At 33.4% G+C, this 19,410-nt stretch overlaps 2 protein-coding genes across 2 annotated transcripts in view; both read left to right on the top strand.

Moving 5' to 3' along the window:
* Positions 1-13,588, top strand: part of LOC121122875 (uncharacterized) — a 60,606-nt gene extending 47,018 nt beyond the window's left edge. The window contains exons 4-5 of the mRNA XM_071890803.1: positions 4,905-5,212; positions 13,174-13,588. The gene's annotated coding sequence lies outside the window, so the exon portion shown is untranslated. The remainder of the gene's footprint in view (positions 1-4,904; positions 5,213-13,173) is intronic.
* A 3,447-nt stretch (positions 13,589-17,035) lies between these two features.
* LOC121123365 (uncharacterized) lies at positions 17,036-17,763 on the top strand. Its single transcript, XM_040718484.2, has 3 exons — positions 17,036-17,191; positions 17,250-17,396; positions 17,456-17,763. Exons 1-3 carry the CDS (start codon positions 17,180-17,182, stop codon positions 17,702-17,704), a joined length of 408 nt encoding a protein of 135 aa, XP_040574418.1. The 5' UTR covers positions 17,036-17,179; the 3' UTR covers positions 17,705-17,763.
* Positions 17,764-19,410: the final 1,647 nt, after the last annotated feature.

The raw sequence follows: 19,410 nt of genomic DNA, 5'->3' as shown, positions 1-19,410 counted from the left end.
TCCGTAATTGAAATTCGAAACAAATTGAAACTGGAACAGGTTTATTGTAGATACTGATATAAATGTATATCTTTAAATAGAACCTGGGATAAGTTCCCCCTTCAACTAACAAAAAAATACGATATCTAATTTAGTTATGCCTGGGTTGGTCTTTAATCTACAGGATCCGCAGGATTGACTATTTTTGAACCTAGTTAGGTGCTTTATTAAACATATCAAAACAGCGATTTCAATAATATGAACGAACCGCTGGAGATTTAAAATAAAAGAAACCAAAAATGAACGAGGTCACCCTGATAATTTGAAAAATGTTCGTAAGAAGAACAGCATTGCTGTAATGACGTTTCATTAAATATGCTGCAACCCGGATTATGCATTTTTTTTTTTTTTTGGTGGGTGGGGCTTGGTTTTTGGATTTTTTTTTCATTCCAAAAATTCATAGCTTTTTACGAAAAATTTGGAAAAAAAAGTTTAAATTTTAAATATTCAATATTTTAGAAAAATATTTCAAAAATCTAGAGCTATGCACAAAAAAATAATTTATTAGAAAAAAAATTTCAAAAATCGATAGCTATTCACAAAAATTGAATATTTTGTGAACAAAAATCTAGAGCTATTGTCCAAAAACTTCAAAAATTAAATGAAATTTCAAATATTGAATTTTCAAAAAAAAATTCAAAAATCCACAGCTATTCACCAAAAAGTTGAATTTTTAGAAAATTTTTTTAAAAATCCATAGCTTTTTACAAAAAATATGCAGGAAAAAAAAATTAAAAATTAAACTTCAAATATTCAATTTTTAGAAAAAAAATTTCAAAATCCAGATTGATTCAGAAAAAATTGAATTTTCTGGAAAGAAATTTCAAAAGACCAGAGTTGTTGTCAAAAAATTTCGGAGGTTAAATGACATTTCAATATTGAATTTTTTAAAAAAAAAAAAAAAATCAAAAATCCACAGCTATTGACAAAAAATTGGCACCGACTATAAGAAGATCGGACAGCCTTTGCCTTTTTGGTTATTGCTCCGACTTTTTACACTTACAGACATGGAATACAATCAAAACTTGCAACTTTGTTTCAGCTATCGTTTGGTTGCGTATTGAAACCTTGTCATTAAAAATAACAAAGATAGAAGCATTATTAAATTCTAAAGATATTTTTGAGTTCCCACCCTATAAACTCTTTTAGTCTGCAGTGTGTTTATAGTTTTGACATATGAATGTCTGTTTGTGCATAAGAAAATGCCTTTTGCATGAGGGATTTTAATAGGGGGTTATTATAGTAAAGGATATTCATGTATAAAAACAGAGTCCTATTAAACACTCAAGGCTTCTATGCAACCCCGTATGCTTGTCTTTTTATGTTTATAGTCCAAGTATTCTTGTTAAGGAAATTGCATAAAAAGTGTCATTCACCCTTTTGCTTCTTTAACGACCTTTATTAACGAACAGAGAAACGACAAATTGTTTGTTCTAAACAATAATCACATTTCGTCCTGAAAGACCTATCAGGGAGAAGGCAAAAAATATTTAAATGTACAGGGTTGATCTTATCTAGCGGTATATATCAATATACAAAAGCAAAAAATAGTTCCAAGGGGGGGGGGGGCAGAAGCTCTCTAGCTTACGTACAAGTAAAGAAAAGGACACTTGAATGGGTTCGACGAATTTCCAATCTCGCACTCCAAGCAGTTGGACGTTTTCAGGGTCACCGCCAAGTCGGACTCGTTAAAGATGAAGAAGGGCTCTGTCAAAAAGGCCAAACTGAACCTGGAGGAGTTGAAGATAGCAGGCCAGGCAAATCCCCAAAAGTTTAAGAGAGCCTCTGCAAGAGATCTCGGAGTTTCACACCAAACTGTCCAAAGAAGAATAAAAAAGTGGGTGGAATTAGCCTTGTGAGGGTGGAGAGGCCACTTTAGACATTAGCAATGAAATAATCCCATCTCTTCTGTTGCAAGGCTTTTTTGAACTCTTTTGGCCCACCTACACCCCTGATGCTAAATCCATTGACTACAACTTTTGGGAGCATGTCAAAGGCAAGGCCGGTAAGGTACGTCATCCAAACTTTCAAAGCCACTGTCAGCCAGTACTTGGACACTATAACAAAGACTACATTTGTAGCGGGTGCCGAGCATTCCACTGCCACCTGGAAGCCATCATTGCCGCTAAGAGCAGCTATGCTAGTGATTTAGAGAGCTCATACACACATCCATCTTCAGTATTAATTTTGTTGAAATTTTATTGTTAATTAATAAATAATATCCTGTTGAAGTTTAAAATTCAAAGTATCCAGATTTTAATTTACCACTCGGCCATAGGGAAAATTTATAACCTAGTATAATTAAAGTTAATTGGTTTATTTGAAAATTATGTTGTATCCGTCTTCATGCGATTTTTCAATTAGGGTCAATTGTTTAAATGTATCGGAGGGTCAACATTAAGTTATATACAATACAATAATTAAATTTATGTTGTTTTTTTTTGTTTCTTTCTTGGCATGTATGTATACCGGATGTAGAAAAAGTAATGAGGCCTTCTAAAAATACAGTTTTGGATAGGTATTGTTTATTAACTCTTAAAGTTACGATTATTTTCGGATAGATTAGATTTTAAGCCTTTGATTGATGTACATGTTTTAAACAAAATATATGTATATGTTGAGATGGAGGCAAGAAAAGCCATCATAGGCAATTTAATCTGCTCTGTAAGGACCACCTTTGACGTCATGAAGGCCACAGTCTGTCGGGTAAGAAATTGTTTGGCTAATGGAGACAACCTTATGGACAACCCCAAGAGTGGAAGACCCACCAAAGTGAAGCCTGGAGACAAAATTGATGCATTTATCTTCATCGTTGGATTGACCTTAACCTTTAAGGTCAATCCAACGATGAAGATGTCAAAGTACGCCCAGAAGAAGAAGGTGCATTGGTCTACGGTGAGCAAGGTCATGCAAAAGTATCTATGTAGGGCGCTCAGAAGAATAAAGAGGCACCTCCTGTCCCAACGTCAAAAAGAAGTCTGTCTTCAGCGATGTCAACCACTCTTGAATTATCTGAAGCAGAACAGCAACAAGGTAATTTTTTCTCTCTAATGAAAAGACCCTTCTGTTGCCCCCGTCTACAACAAGCAAAATGATTGGGAGGTATGCTTTGGCCAGGCTTACAACAGTATCAGGAAAGTCACCAAGACCAAATATCCCACCTCTCTGATGATATTGGTGGTTGTGTCATCAACTTGAGAAAACTTGCCTCCAATTTGGTTTCCTGATAGATACCAGTTACCTGCGACCGATATAATTGATAGTTTTGAAAGAAAATGTGGTCTCATAGATCTCCAAGACCATGAAGAAGTATTTAGCGTATTTTAGCAGGACGGAGCTCCGGCCTATACCACTTATTTTGTAAAAGAGTGGATGGCTAGCAACAGGAACTTCTGGTCCAAAAACCTTTGGCCACAACAGCACCTCCACCCTGAAGACCTCGGTCAACAAGGTCTGGGCCTCCGTGAGCGCCGAGTACATTCATAGTGTCTGCATCAGTTTTCGCCACCACCTGGAGCTCACCATTAAGTCCTAATATAGACGTTAAAAGGTCTTATATGCGTTTAAAACTACCAATACTGAACGAATGCAAAATCTAACGGAAGGAACGTACATTTAAATAAATTGAAAATTCGTAGAAATATGCATATTTATCATGTACAACTATCAAGTAATATGTGAATCCATTCTAATTTGATTGAAGGATTTCTTTTGTCGATGTATATAACCTATGTATGTATGTGTCCCTATTTACTTTTTATAAAGATTGCATCACTTTGCACTATAGGGCTTCATATTTTAAATATATATACATACAATTACCGAGTGGTCCATTCAAATCTGAACACTTTGGATTTTAAAGTTCAACAAGATATAATTGATTAATTAGACATATAATTTCAACAAAATTATTACTATAAATATAAGTGCGTAGAAGTTCTTATGATCATTAATGTAGACGCCCAAAAGGAGTAATGATGGCTTCCAAGGCAGTGGAAAAAGGCTTGGCACCCGCTGCAGATGTAGTCTTTGAGGTCCTGGGTGTTTGAATGACGAACACTGAAGGCATTCCCTCAACATCTACCCACAAGTTATAGTCGAGGGGGTTGGCATCAGAGCTGTAGGGGCCCAAAAGTGTTCAAAAGAGTCTTGTAACGGAGAAAATGGATGTTTTACATTCCTGGTGTCAAAAGTGACCTCTCCATCCTTACAAGGCTCTTTCCAACCCCCATTTTTTGATAGCTATCTGAACAGTCTGGTGTGAAATCCTAGATCTCTTGCATGAGCCCTCTTGCACTTGAGGGAATTGGCCTGGGCTGTTTTCTTTAACTCCTCCGGATCCAGTTTGGCCTTTTTGATAGAGTTCCTCTTCCTCTCCAACGTTTTGGACTTGCTGACAGCTTAGACGGTGGTCCTGGAGACGTACAACTGCTTGCATACTTCCGTCCGAGTTTTTCCAGTGTTAAGGAGTGAGCGAATGAAAATTTGTCAATCACGTTCAAGTGTCGTTTTCTCGTCTACAGAGTTTAGGTTTTTTTTTTTTTTTTTTTTTTGTAACTTATTCCTTTAAAATATGTGTAAAAATATTAATTAATTCCAATCGCTCAACCTTCATTAATTAATGAATTATTAAGTACTCAGATTTCAATGGACTACCCAGTACATTCATTATATTCAAAGAGGCTTAAATAAAATTTCAACAGCTGAAATGACATAGTTGGAAACTACGTCATTTCAGCTATTATAGTTACCATAAAATATAAATAAAACCAAGTATGCAGGACCGGACTTATGGGATTGTAGTCTTTCTAGACCGGCCCATCACTATAATACAAATATATTTATATGAAAATATTATCTTTCAGGGGCCAAGGAGGATGAAAGCATTGGAGATGAGGATGGGATGATGGATGAGCTTAATCATCCGAATGATGACGAGGGTGATACTATCTCTAACCGCACTGCAGATGAGCAAATTGACTACTTGGAGAGTCTTGAGCCATGTCCCTGCTACGCCAAATGCTGTCTTGACTCCATTATTACTCTTTTTTGTGTCACTCTTCTGGGATAGTTATGTAGGGGATATTATATTAATATGGAAGAAATGAGGCAATGAAAAATACGAATGGAAATAACGAGAGTTGTTATTTATACTAGTAAAATAATAAGAATGGTAAGTTTCTTTTGAATCAAGTACGGGGAAATAATGATCTGGATTTATGGTTTCTCCTACAAACACGCAGATTGATTGATGATTTATACAGGGTGGTTAAGATAAATTGGGAAATCTTTAAAGGCTTATAACGTAGAACCAAGGTTAATAGAAATAGAAAGTTAGACTATCATGTAATCGGGCTTTGTAGAATTTTCAATCTGGTGTATCGTAACGACTGCTGGGCAAGACAGCACGGATTTTGAATAAACACGCAACCACTCATAGCCTATGACGTCGCTATTGCTAGAATTTTCAATTTAATATATCGTATCGGCTGCTGGTCTGGAAAAACAGATTTTGAAATAAACACGCAACTCCTCATTTACTATGGCGTCAATATTAAAAGGATATCAGTCGTACGTGTGTTATGTTATAACCTTGTATTTCTATTAACCTTGGGGGGGGGAGCCATATTTTTTGAAAACTACATTAGATGACATTCAATTAATCATAATGAGTTCAACCTCTCTTGATAACATCGTTCACACGTTACCAGAAGCTTTGGAAGGCTCAAGTGACCTCGTACAGATACAGCTTTAACATTGTACGAAGGGGAATGAAGATCTTCAGAGCCTCCACAGACGAATAATACTATGCACAGGCCTCATGTCCAACCCTTTCCCAGAAATAGAAATTGCATGGGTTCAGATACAGTCTGTTTGCAGGCCAAAATTCCGGGCTCCAAAAAGGTGGACATTTTGTGGCCAAGAAATCCTGCTTTTTTTTTTGCCTTGTCGGTTGGTGCACTGTCTTGTTGAAAGGTATCATTCTTAGGCTACTACGTCCATCCAGAGAATGTTACTTAAAAGCGCAAAACCAGTACAATGGCTTCACGGGATCTGCACGGGGTGCCCGGTAGCCGAGGTTATCAAGAAAGGTGGATCTCATTATAAATAATTGAACGTCATTAAATGTAGCATTCAAATAATTGAAAAAATATGGTTCTATTCCATCTAGTTAGTTTGTTATAAACCTTTAAAGATTTTCCCAATTTATCTGGACCACCCAGTATATTGTAGATATAAATATGTATATAAAATCATTCAATGGGTTGTTTTTTACTTTTCCACAATTCACTTTTTATGTTTTTTTACATAAATAGACTTTCACTAACCAGAACACAAATTAGAAAACAGCCCCAAAAATACAATAACTAAGATTAATATATTTCCTACAGTTTGGGGGCGCTGTTTTTTTACTGTGACGTCACAGGGAAGTGCTTTATTGATCACCCGCTTTTTATATACAAAGAAACTACAGTTTTATATATGAAGTCCATAATTATCTTAAAAGAAACATGTACATAGCATGGAAGAAAGGATGAGTTAAGGGATATTTTGTAATCCGAAAGTATGTCAAATTTTAACATACATATATTCATTTCACATAAAAGTACCCCCCTAATCTTACATGTTACATCTATATTAATAGAGCAAAGTGTGTCTGTATGTTTGAATGATGAAAAATAGTCTTTTACCGCCACAGCTAGCCCTCTGTCATTTGATATGGCTTATGGAACTTTCACATGACCAAACACTAAAAACTGGGATTTTGATTCCAAAGCACTTGATATATTCTGTACTTTTGTGATGAATTAGTACCCACTCCTGGCTAAATTAGCTTTAAATTTACTTACACAATTTCCCTCAACTTATTTATGTGAGAAGACCTTTTCCGTATTAACTTTAATCAAAAATAAATATAGATTGCGGTTACACTAAGCTAAAATGTATATGATACAAAAGTTATATAAAACTTCAATTGTAAATCCTTACAAAAAAAAAAAAAGCATGAGTTTGTTGAGTGCTTGGTGTTATTTGCTTTGATAAGCATCCACTATCCTCAATGACGGTTTTAATCAAAATGGCAGTACTAATAAGTATGACGAGATATTTTGAATGGGAATGTATATTGTATAATGCAGTGGTTCTCAAACTGTGCAATCTGCAGCTATTTCGATTGCGCTCTGTAGCATTTCTCTAATATACAGGGAGCGGGGATCAAATTGTCGCCTACTTTAAACCTTGATAACTTGAAGACGACATTATCAAATAAAAAAACCGGTTACCAAATAGGAAAGCTATTCTTGTCAGCTGACGATAAGTAGTTTAGTTAGCATCATGCCGTCATCATATTAGGAGATAAAGAGCTATAAGTGGAACGAGGAGCTATCGAGGTCCGCCGTAGTCATGGCACCCAAGGAGGAGGGCGCCGACAGGAAGGTCAGGGACACCGATTTTGTCGACAAGGTGAATAAGATGGTTGAGGATGACCCTACCAGGTCCATAAAGGTCGGAGACAGGCCCTGGGCGTGGCAACAGGACTCAGCACCCTGCCATGTGTCCAAAATCTCCATGCAGTGGTTAACCGAGAACTGTTATGACGTCGTAACCAAGGATTTGTGGCCACCTAACTCTCCCGACCTTAATCCTTTGGACTATTTTGTGTGGGGCTATGTCGAGAGACATAGCCCCAGACATCCCCATAGCACCAAGGCCACCCTGATGGACTCCATCAAGGAGGTATTCGGCAACATGGACAATGAGATGGTCAGAAGAGCCTGCGGCCGGTTCAGAGGCCGTATTGAGGCTGTTAATGATGCCAACTGTGATTATATCGAATGAATGGCTACTCAATACCTATATGCTCGTCATAGCTGTGATTTTCAATAAAAAAGTTAAAAAATGTATATTTTGTGTTGTTTTTTGTAGAAAAATATTTTGGCGACAATTTGATCCCCGCCCCTTTATATTCTATGTGAATAGATATTAGAGATAAAATACATGGCTAGTGATACATTGAAGAAGTAGTTGACGCAGTCAAAAAAAAAAAAAAAAGGAAATAGTTCAACAAAACATTCGAATTGTAATAGTTATGTATGTTCAATCATAGAGGGCGCTTCAAATACCTTTATTTTTTTAAAGTTTATTGTAATAGACTTAGGATTTTTAAGCAATTTTTGGCTCAAAAATAGCAAAAAAAGAGCACTAAAAATATGAAAAATTCAAAAGTTTTGGATTAAAACATTGTCTTTTGAAAGTATTGTGAATTAAAATTGAAATGAATTTGAATTTTGGAATGCTTTAATTTAATTTTTTTAATTTGTTTTAGAATGCATCTTTTCCTTATTTAAGTATGACTTTCCACACAATGAGACCTTTTATCTAATTTTATGAGCCTTCAAAGTGCTAATTATCCGAACTACTCGAAAAAGTCGAGATCTTGTTCCTACTCCTCACTTCACGCTCCTTTGCTTGACGTACCAAAGTTTTTTTCCTCATTTTTAAAAGGTTGCGAGAATTGAATTTCAACTATCCTTTGTCCCTGTTACCAATTTCGAGATAGAAAGAGAAAATATGACGTGTGGGAAACTTATACAGGATACCCCAGTTTTATAAGAACAATTTAAAGTAATGAGTTCGATTTTGCTCTATATTATATCGACAAATCAAGATTTTAGAAGGATTTTCTTACGTTAATTTTTGCCTTCAATCAGTATTGGTAGTTTTAATCATACTAAGAGACGTACACATTAGTATTTGAAGGAAATTTGACGTTGGCAAGATCTTCAGGAGTCTTGTTAGATGGAAACATTACATCATTACCACACTTGATATTACGTCCAACTATGGATTTTTGAAATTTTTCTCCAAAAAATTTAATATTCGATTTTTTTTCCACAAAATATTATATTTTTTTGTGAACAGCTGTGGATTTTTGAAATTTTTTTCCCAAAAAATTAAATTGTTTGTGAATAGCAAAAAATTTAAATATTAAAGAATCAGAATTGGCATTGGGATTTTTTTCTAAATTCGCATTAGGATCGTGTTTTTTTGTTTTTTAATCTTCCCATCACGAGTATACAGTTGTATTGTAAGTGAGCTGAGATTGTATATAGTTTGAGAACCACTTATATAATATTTGTACAAATTTATTGTGGAATATAAAGAAATGATAAGGATGAAGGAAAGAAAACAATGGAAAAGTGATAAATGATCATCATTGGGAGATGAAATCATAATAATGAAAAAAAACAAAAAAAAAATACAAGATAAAGGCCTAAGTAATCCAATATCTTTCTCATCAAAATTTGTATTATACATATTTATTTATTTATGTACAAGTTGTAACTTGTATCAACATATTGTACCAGTTGAAATTATTACGTTTTATTTGATTATTCTGATCGCTGGAATATATATATATGTATTTTTTTTTGGGGGGGATGCCTTCATTTTTGGAATTTTGTTAAGAACAATCCAAAAATCAAAAATCTACAGTTATTCAGGAAAAAATCCATATCTATTCTCAAAAAATTAAATTTTTTTGAACAAAATTTCAAAAATCCATCATTTCATGGTCACTTCCCAATGAGCATAAATACACAGTACCCTCCATGGGTCACAGAACCCCTCAATTTAATGCAGCAATCCATAGCTGCTTACAAAAAATTTCAAATATTAAATTTTTTGGAGAAAAATTTCAAAAATCCAAAGCTGTTCACAAAAAATATCAAAAGTTAACAACTACTTATATAAAAAATCCATAGCCATTATTAAAAAAAATTTAAAAATCCGTAGCTATTTTTTCAAAAAAATCAAAAAATGCACAGCTGTTCAAAAAATTTAATTTTCTGGAAAATAAATTTCAAGAAATAATTTTCAAATTTTTATATTTTCAAAAGAAATTCAAAATTTACTGCTGTTCAAAAATAGTTAAATTTCTTGGGGAAAAAATTCAAAAATTAACTTGCAGATATTTAATTTTTTGAGAAAAAATTTTTAAACTTAATTTTTGGGTCAAAAATTTAATTTAAAATTTTCTAATAAAAACATAAATTCCTTAATTGTGTGTGGGGGGGAGGGTGGAGGGATACGTTACACACACTGTAGACGCACGCCCCTGATATTACAAACGCTTTTGGACAGTATTGCGCTATCCCAGTTTAGTCGTTAATTATTGTGGGTCGAGTATGGAGGTCTCAAAAAAAGAAATTTGCCATATTTTACTACCTGAGAGGGAAAAACAAATCGAAAGCAACCAAGAATATTTGTGATGGAAAATACATTTTCATGTATTGTGTACAAGTTGTAACTTGTATGACCAAGGCAATGTGTACAAGTTGGAACCATTAAAAAAGGTTATGAATAATTCAGAATAGGTCTTCTGAAGAGAATAAGGCAATTTCATTATATTTTCTTTATCTAAGCTGTTATCAGTATTATTTAATTCTTGAGGAGTGAACTTATTTTTCTACTACATACAAGCTATCATTGATGTATACCAAGGATGTCCAACCTTTTAACATAATGGGCCACAGAACCTATAAAAATGAATTTCATGAAAAATGGCTTTATAAAACAAAAATATTAAATACATATTTAGGCAAAATATAAGAGAAGACCAATTTTTTTTGAAGGCCAAACTGCCTCAAAAGCCCAATCTGGCAACCATGTGCAGGGGCGTCCGCAGGATTAGGACTTTTTTTTGGGCGTTGGGCTTGTAACTTAAAAAAACAAAACATTATCTCAGTTTTCTCATTATTTTTTTCCCCATACAGAATTTTTTTCAAAAATTCCTTTATATGGGAAGACCTACAGCCCCTCAATCCCCACAGGTGACGCCTCTGCTGTAAGAGTTTCAGAACTACAATATGACGTCAAATATTTTTCTATGTTTTTACGTTTTATGTGTGCTATACGCATTTTGATGATATTATGACCATTTTAATAAAAAAATACTACTTGAAGTGAGAATGAAAAGTAGGCCACAGTTAAACATTAAGCGGGGCGAAATGCAACCCGCAGGCCACGGGTTGGACATTCGTGATTGTATACGAAACCAAATTGAGCATGTGCTCCTAAAATATTATTTATAGTACTCATTAATGTAATTATGATTCAAGAATTAGATTTTCATTCTAGATTTTTTAACTTACATTTGAATTATATTAAAGGTGCCGTGTAAGGTAATCCTGCCTTAAACTATATTGGACCAGAACATTTTGCCTGAAACCCTTTTGCCTAGAAACCATTTTATATCATGTATATTTCATCACTATTTATAAATAAATGAGGTTTTTACGTCGTTATTGTTCAATTTGGTTGCCATTAATGTTCCTTTTGAATTTTCTATATCCTAATATGTTAAAGTGTATTATTATCAAACTCTTCAAATCTCTGTTTTTTGATGGAATAAAAGTGGACTTACCCTCTTGCCTCGTATTAGAGTCTTTTCTAGTATGAATAATCCATCATGTCTAATCATAATTACCTAATGGAGAAGTGATTAGCAATTCTTATATTCCAATCTTTGTCTTATTTTTTCTTGTTCTACTAATTTTAGTATTCGCTTGTAATCAAGCAAACAATGTTATAGTATTCAGCTTACATACTTATTTTATGGAGAAGTCTTCTTAGACAAATATGATGAGAGGAAATGAATAATATTGGAGATTGCCAATTCCCTAAAACACTTTCAAAGCCAATGCCACTGATATTTTTAGGTTATCACTTTATAGGTATTTTATTTTTATTTGAGTTATTGATATATACGACTGTATATTTTAATTCGACTCTTTACCGTTCTAGTATGTACATAAATAAATAAAAAAGTATTCTACAATTCATGTAATCATCTAATTTATTTAATGGCGGTACGTATGATTGGGTCAACTCTATGGGAGGGTCACTGCCAATATTATGCGTTTTCGTCAATCCAATAAGAATAATTACTCAATCATGTCGAATAATAATTAATTGATAACAGAGAAGTGATTTGCACTTCTTTCATTGAAGTTACTGTCGTGTTTGTGTATTATTTAAAGTACTAAACTGTAAAGATTTGGACCAATTACTACTGGGCCGTGTTTATTTACTTTTGACTTAATTCGATATTCATGACATAATGAGATTTTTTTCGTGTATGCATTGAAATTTTGGAGCATGATTCAATCATTTTTTCAACAGAAAACAACTAATGAATGTGTTTTACAGTAATACACATGACATATTTTGATTAAAAAATTCCAAAGGAAGATCAATTTTAACAAAAAATAAAAAATTTATAAATCTTATTTATTTATAAATTAATTGTATTTGCGATTCCTATTCCTATTTAATACTATTCTGAGTTACGAAAAAAACCCTCCAAATTCTGAAATTTATTGAGAAAAAAAATTTCAAAGCATATAATACTTGAAATTTTTCAAGTTTTATTTTCCAAACTTTTCTTGAAAAAATTTAATATTTGATTTTTTTTCTCCAAAATATCTTATATTAGAAATAAAAAATTCCAAAAAATTTAATTACTTTTGAATAAGTTTGAATTTTTGAAAATAAAAATTCCATCATTTTAATTTTTTTTTTAATAGCTATGGCTTTTTATACTTTCTGTTAAAAACTGTAGAGTTTTGAAAAAAAAATCGAAAAATTTTCATTGTTTGTCAAGCTGTGAATTTTTAAAAAAAATTTAGAAAAATCTATTTTTTTTGTAAATAACTATATATCTTTGAAATATTTTTCTTAAAAAAATGTAATATTTCATTTTTATTTCCAAATATCTTATATTATAAATAAAATTCCAAAAAATTTAATTTATTTGAATAGCTTTGAAATCTTGAAATTTTTCTTCAAAATTTGTGATCAGCTTTGGCTGTTTGAAATTTTTCTCGAAAAAATTCAATTGTTTGTGAATAGCTATGAATTTTTTAAAAAATCAGAAAAATTTAATTTTTCTGAATACTTGGGAAATTTTTGAAAAAATTTTAAATATTAAATTGCATATTTGTAATTTTTTTTTTCAAAAGTTTGCACCAACTTTTTAATAGGAAAAGAAATCCTTATTAATACTAAAATAAAATAATAATTAATAATAAAAAATTTCAAAATGCACTATGTATTATAATTCAACTTTTTCAGTTTCAGATCCGCCTTAAAACTTTGATATGATATACTTAGATTAAATACCCACCAATGAAGAAGAAAATCCTTGTTTGAGATGTCGAGACTCGGAGAAGTATACATCAATATGCATAGAAATGTTTTTTTGAACAAAATTCTAAATTCATATTCCACATTTTTATTTTTTCGTATTGTCCATCTACTTGAATTGTTTTTATTTAATATGTTAAACGAATTGATTGTTTTTTTAGCCTATTAATTGGTGCTATTTTTAATACTCTTCCAATCACTATGAAAATGTAGAATGATACTATGGTAATTAATTAGTAATAAACATTGAGTCATTTGAAGTCCATAATTTTAATCATCTAATTTATTATAATGATTTAATTTATAAGTAATTCTCTCAAATATACAGAGTGGGTAACCAAAACTTGCAGAAGCATTTAATTACGATTTAATCCACTTCGAGGTTGCATCAAGCAAAACAAACGAGGACTGACCCATGTCTCTAATTCTAAAAATGTCGAAGCAACCCAAGGTTAATAGAAATACAAGGTACGACCATCATGTAATCGGGCTTGCTAGAATTTTCAATCTGATGAGTGAATTAGTCCGTCTCCTGGGCAAGAAAAACAGATTTTGACAAAACACGTCACCACTCATCTACTATGACGTCAATATTAAAAAGCGTGGTGGAAGTCAAACATTAGTCGTACACGCGTTATGGTATAACTTTGTATTTGTATTAACCTTGAGTGCCACCAAAAGTCCAGTTCGGTATCTAGTGCTTTACATTGCTCTGTTAGTTCCTCATCTGCAAGATTTAGGATTTCTTTTTAACAATAAAAAATTTATTTTGTGTCAAAATCCAACATTAGTTAAACACAATTTCCAGTTTATGACAGAAGAGACTGCATAAGCAACAATATTGAAAATGAAGCCTTTAACTTAAGATAGATCCACATTTTTAGGGATCTGGATGGGTTCGGATCTTCAGGTTACCCTTCCAGATCCGAAACAAAAATTAAACGGATATTTTTCTCGAATTTTGTGAGAATTTTACCCCATGCTCAGACAAAATAAAATAAAATCAGGATATAGACTATATTTTTAATAAATATTTTAAATAAAAGATAATATTTAGTCATGTACACAATTACTGTGTAACCTTTATCACATCAAATTGAACATTCTAGGAGTAGCAACGTCGTAGACTTTGATTAGTTGCTTGTTTTGTCAAAGTATGTATGTCTTGTCAAGCAGTCGGTACGATACATTTAATTGAAAAATTTAGTGTGTCCGATTACATTATGTATTCCTCGTATTTCTATTAGCCTTGGAAGCAGCCACAAAGAAAGACAATGTGTTGGGTTAGTCCTTATTTATTCGGTCGAGGCTAGTCTTAGGACCGGTTCTATCGAGCCTTAGGACTGCCAATCATTGAAACCGGCCCTTAAGACCGTCGCTCCTTGCGACCGGTCCCTAACTGTCAGTTCTTGGATTTTTTTTCCATCAAAATATCGATGGTTTATTAAGCCGAATAAGATTATTACACATTTCATTGAAAATATATATTATGTGGTATTGGACTGGACTGGATGGGAATGGACTGGACTACAGTTCTAAATAAGGACCGTTAAAACACCACCGATAAGACTGCAGAGACCGTTGGCATCTACATCAGGAATGTTTGGCCCACACAGTCGCTTAATGAAGATATTCCAAATTTTAGTATTGGCGGATTTTGACCTCCATTTCGAGGTAATAACCCGAAGAAACAACTATTAACCCGCTTTGGAATAGTTTGTTGATTCCAGAGGGGATATTTGGATGAAGGGTCAATATTTGGTTGTTTTGCTGGTTAAATTTTTGCTCAAGGTACCAATGAATCATCTCCGTCTGAAAAATTCTAATGAGTTTAGACATTTTCAATAGCTTAGATCTTCATCATCAGTGAGGTTATAACTTCAACAAAGGTAAAGCGAAATAATCTTTAGGTCCTAATGAATGATTTGACCTCCTTGGTCATTTTAGCCATCGATTTGTAAATCTACTAAGTATTACATTAAAATCTGAGCACTTTGAGTTTTAAACTTCAACAAGATATAATTTATTAATACACAATAGAATTTGAACAAAATGAATACTATAAATAGATGTGTGTCTGAGCTCTCTTTATCATTAATGTAGCCGCCCTTAGCAGCAATGATGGCTTCAAGGCGGCGGAGTAAGTCGTGGTACCCACTGCAGATTGTAGTCCTCTATCATGGCGTCCCAATACTGGCTGAAAGTGGCTTTGAGGACCTCGGTGTTTGGATGCAGGCACTACAGGTCTTCCTCTCGACATGTGTAGTGGAGGGTGTTGGCATCAGGATTGTAGGGCCCTAAGAAGAGTTGTGCAACGACGGAGATGTTTTTCTTTCATTTTTGGTGTCAAAAATGGCACTTCCGCCCTCATAACGCTCTTTCCAATCTTTTTTTTGATAGCTCTGTAGATAGTCTAGTGTAAAATCCCGAGATATCTAGCATGGACTTGAGGGGATTGGCGTAGAAGATTTTCTTTAACTCATCTGGGTCCAGTTTGGTCTTTTTGACAGAGCCCTTCTTCCTCTCCAACGTTTCGGACATGCTGACAGTGTAGAAGGTGGTCCTATAATATTAATTTTTATGCTTTAAAATGTCGAAATATGAATTAACTTCAATCACTCAATCTAAATTAATTATTGAATCAGTAAATGTTCAGATTTCAATGGACCACCCGGAAATAAATACAAAGTTTCATCGTTTTACTACTTGTACTTTTTGAGAATCTTGACAAAGTTGAGTTTGGGAAAAATCGTTCATGATTTGGAGGGACACACTGTAGTGAGTTAATCATTGTAATATATATAAACGGTTAATTAGGTAGAAAAGTGTGAAAAGGGGGGAATTTACCTATTGAATGTAAGTACACACAATTGCTTAGATACAAGGGTGTGTCTTGTTGACCTTGCCCATTTCTCATAATTAGAAAAATACGATGAAATAGAGATTTGAGATCCATTGAATTCAGTAGATTCTACGATTCAATTTGTATATATATTTACTACGTGGCCCATTGAAATCTTACAACTTACAAATTGAACACTTACAAATTCAATAGTTAATTAAGGTTGAGTGATTGAAATTAATTCACATTTCGACATTTTAAAGCATACAAAATTAATATTAGAGGACCACCTTCTACCCTATCAGTATGTCCGAAACGTTGGAGAGGAAGAAGGGCTCTATCAAATAGGCCAAACTGGACCCAGACGAGTTAAAGAAAACATCCCAGGTCAATCCCCTCAAGTCCATGCTAGAGATCTCGGGATTTTACAACAGAATGTCCAGAGAGCTATCAAAAAAAGGGGGTGGAAAGAGCCTCGTGAGGATGAAGAGGCCACTTTTAAATACAGCAATGAAATAAACCCATCTCTTCTGTTGCAAGACTCTTTTTTGATTCGTTTTTGGCCCACTACATCCCTGATGCCAAACCCCTCGACAGGCCTAAAGGTCCGTCATCCACCCACCGAGGTTCACAAAGCCACTGTCAGCCAGCACAGAGACGCCAAGACAGAGGACTAGATTCCGCAGCAGATGTCAGGCCTTCTACCACTACCTAGAAGCCATCATTGCCGCTAAGAGTGCCTACATTAATTATTAAGAGAGCCCAGGCACACATTTATTTATAATACTAATTTTGTTGAATTCTATCCTGTTGAAGTTTAAAATTCAAAGTGTTCAGATTTGAATGGACCACATTTTAATAATCTTTGAAAGAGAGGCATTTTAGATTTTGAAGGGAACAAATTAGCTTTATATGCATTGGGACACCCTAAAGAATGCTCTTTTTCCATCTATTTTTACGCACTCATGTTTCTTAAATGGGTGGATGCCGTTAAATATTTTTATTTGTTCCAATAGCAGGTAGAAATATTATCATTATATTTTAGGATCTTGTTCCAAGCGCATTTATCTAACAAACATATACATTCTAAAAATGGTTTTTAAAGTAAGTTAATTTCGACATCACAAATAAATAAAATATAATTTAACCATTTACTTTTAAGATCACACTCCTTGCCTTGTTTGCTTTATTTCAATTCACATTAGGAGCTCCTACTCCTGATCAAGGTGGATTTGTGGCTGTTAGAAACATTATTCAATGCCAAACAAAAGAGGTTATCGCCGTGAATGAGGATAGCATGGACGCATACGTAAGTAAAGTGAAGGATCATATTTTGAGGTGTTACCATGACGACATTCTATTCATTAGGGATGTCTCGTTGGACCTTGTGGAGAAAAGGTATGTCCCATTGGCGCTATTGGTGCTGATGGTAAGAGTCGAGTTACATTTAGAAAGAATCAAGGACCTGGACAAACTGGATCCAATGGAAATGCTGCTCCTATCAATGAACAAGGAGTGGCTGTGGATCCCGCTGCTGTGACGTATCTTAAGCAAATAGAGGCTTACAAGAAATGGGAACTTCAACAACTTGAAAATAATAAGAAAATCATTGGATAACTAATTAATTTGATATTATTTTATGTTTAATCTATAAATAAATTGTGGTGGAACAAATTTGTACTCAAGGGTAGTTATTTCGGGGATTGATGGTCATATTATTTTGGTTGGAGTCTATGATACTCTGATTTTTTGTGTATTCTTAGAAGCGTAGGCTAGACGAGCTGTAGCCCCCCCCAAATTAAGGAATTTTTGCTTCTTATTAGAATATTTTTTTGGTCAGGATAAAGAAATTGACGCAAAAATTAGGGGGCATAATTTTTTTTTAAAGATTTATTTTATTTAAAAATCGTCATTCGAGAAAATTATACAGCAGAGTAAAAAATAAATAAATTTTTGTTGTGAATAGCTGTAGATTTTGGAATTATTTCCGAAAAAAAAAAAATTATATTTGAAATTTCATTTCGGATAATATGGATTTTGGAACAAAATTTAATATTTAAAACTTTTTGTAAACAGTAGTAGATTTTTGAAATTGTTTTCCAAAAAATTAATTTTTATGTGAATATTGATTTTTGAAAAAAAAAAAATTCTAAAAAAAAGCCCTCTCACAAAAATATATATACATAACCCTGCGGACGCCCCTGAATCTTGAATGAAATAATGTGAATTTCATTTGATCTTTTGTTGGAACTGATATAATATTTTAACAAATAGTACTTTAGGGTGAACAAACGTTCTCTTTTGGAAAAAATGGCATCCATTAACTAAGTATTTCCAATCCTGGAAAAGGCAACGTGTCCTTGTATGCGATCCACACCGGACGAAACAATGTTGAGTTTCCAAACTTCAAAAACCTACACAGGTCCTTTGTCTGGAGGGTCAGAAAGGAAATGGAAGAGTCTGGAAATGATTATGAATTAACAGCAAGGCGTGCCGATAACAAGAATTGTCCTTTTTTTGACCTTGTTGGACCTATTGTTTGGCCTCTAAGCTCCCCCGTCCTCAACTCCATGAACTTTTTTAGGTGGAGGAAAGTTGAGTAACAAACAAATAGATCCTCCTGCAGCAACAAATCTGAGCTGATGTCCAGGATCCAGGATGAATTCTGAAATCTGCTAAAATAGACTATCATCATTAATTTTGGCGAAAATCCATTTTTTAAATCCTGTTGGTTGTTAAATAGAAATCAAGATCTGTAAATACCCCCACAATACTATGAACCCTATATTATAATGATAGGCATGGAATGGGTTCAAGAAATATGAAGAATTGATAAAAATATTCGAGGACTCGACAAAAATAATTAAAGACTTAATTGGACTTGTGAGCAAAGTTAAACCCCACCTGGTGATAAAATTTTTTTATTTTCTAGATCAAACATCTCCAAAAATATAAAGTTTTTTTCTTTATTAATTCAATTTAAATTTTCTTCATCGTGATATGCAGCAATCACTCGGTAGATAGGAAGACAAACCGAGTCCAATACCATCCAGATTATGCTTCGTCTTAGTTCAAACGTAGAGGCGCCTACAGAGAGTGGGCTAAAGTGGCGGTTGGAGCCCCCCTCCCAATTTAAGGAATAATAGCTTTTTACTCAATTTTGTTTGTCATTTCATTTTTGAATTTTTTTTCCACAAAATTTAATTTTAGAAATTTTTTTCCAAAAAAAAATAATTTTCGGTGAATAGCTACGAATTTTTAATTTTTTCCCCCAAAAAAGATTAATATTTAAAGTGAATAGTTATGGATTTTTGAAACTTAAA

Source organism: Lepeophtheirus salmonis, chromosome 8 (assembly GCF_016086655.4).
Source record: "Lepeophtheirus salmonis chromosome 8, UVic_Lsal_1.4, whole genome shotgun sequence".
Lineage (NCBI taxonomy): Eukaryota > Metazoa > Arthropoda > Copepoda > Siphonostomatoida > Caligidae > Lepeophtheirus > Lepeophtheirus salmonis.
This window is presented reverse-complemented; position numbering and strand designations above follow the sequence as displayed.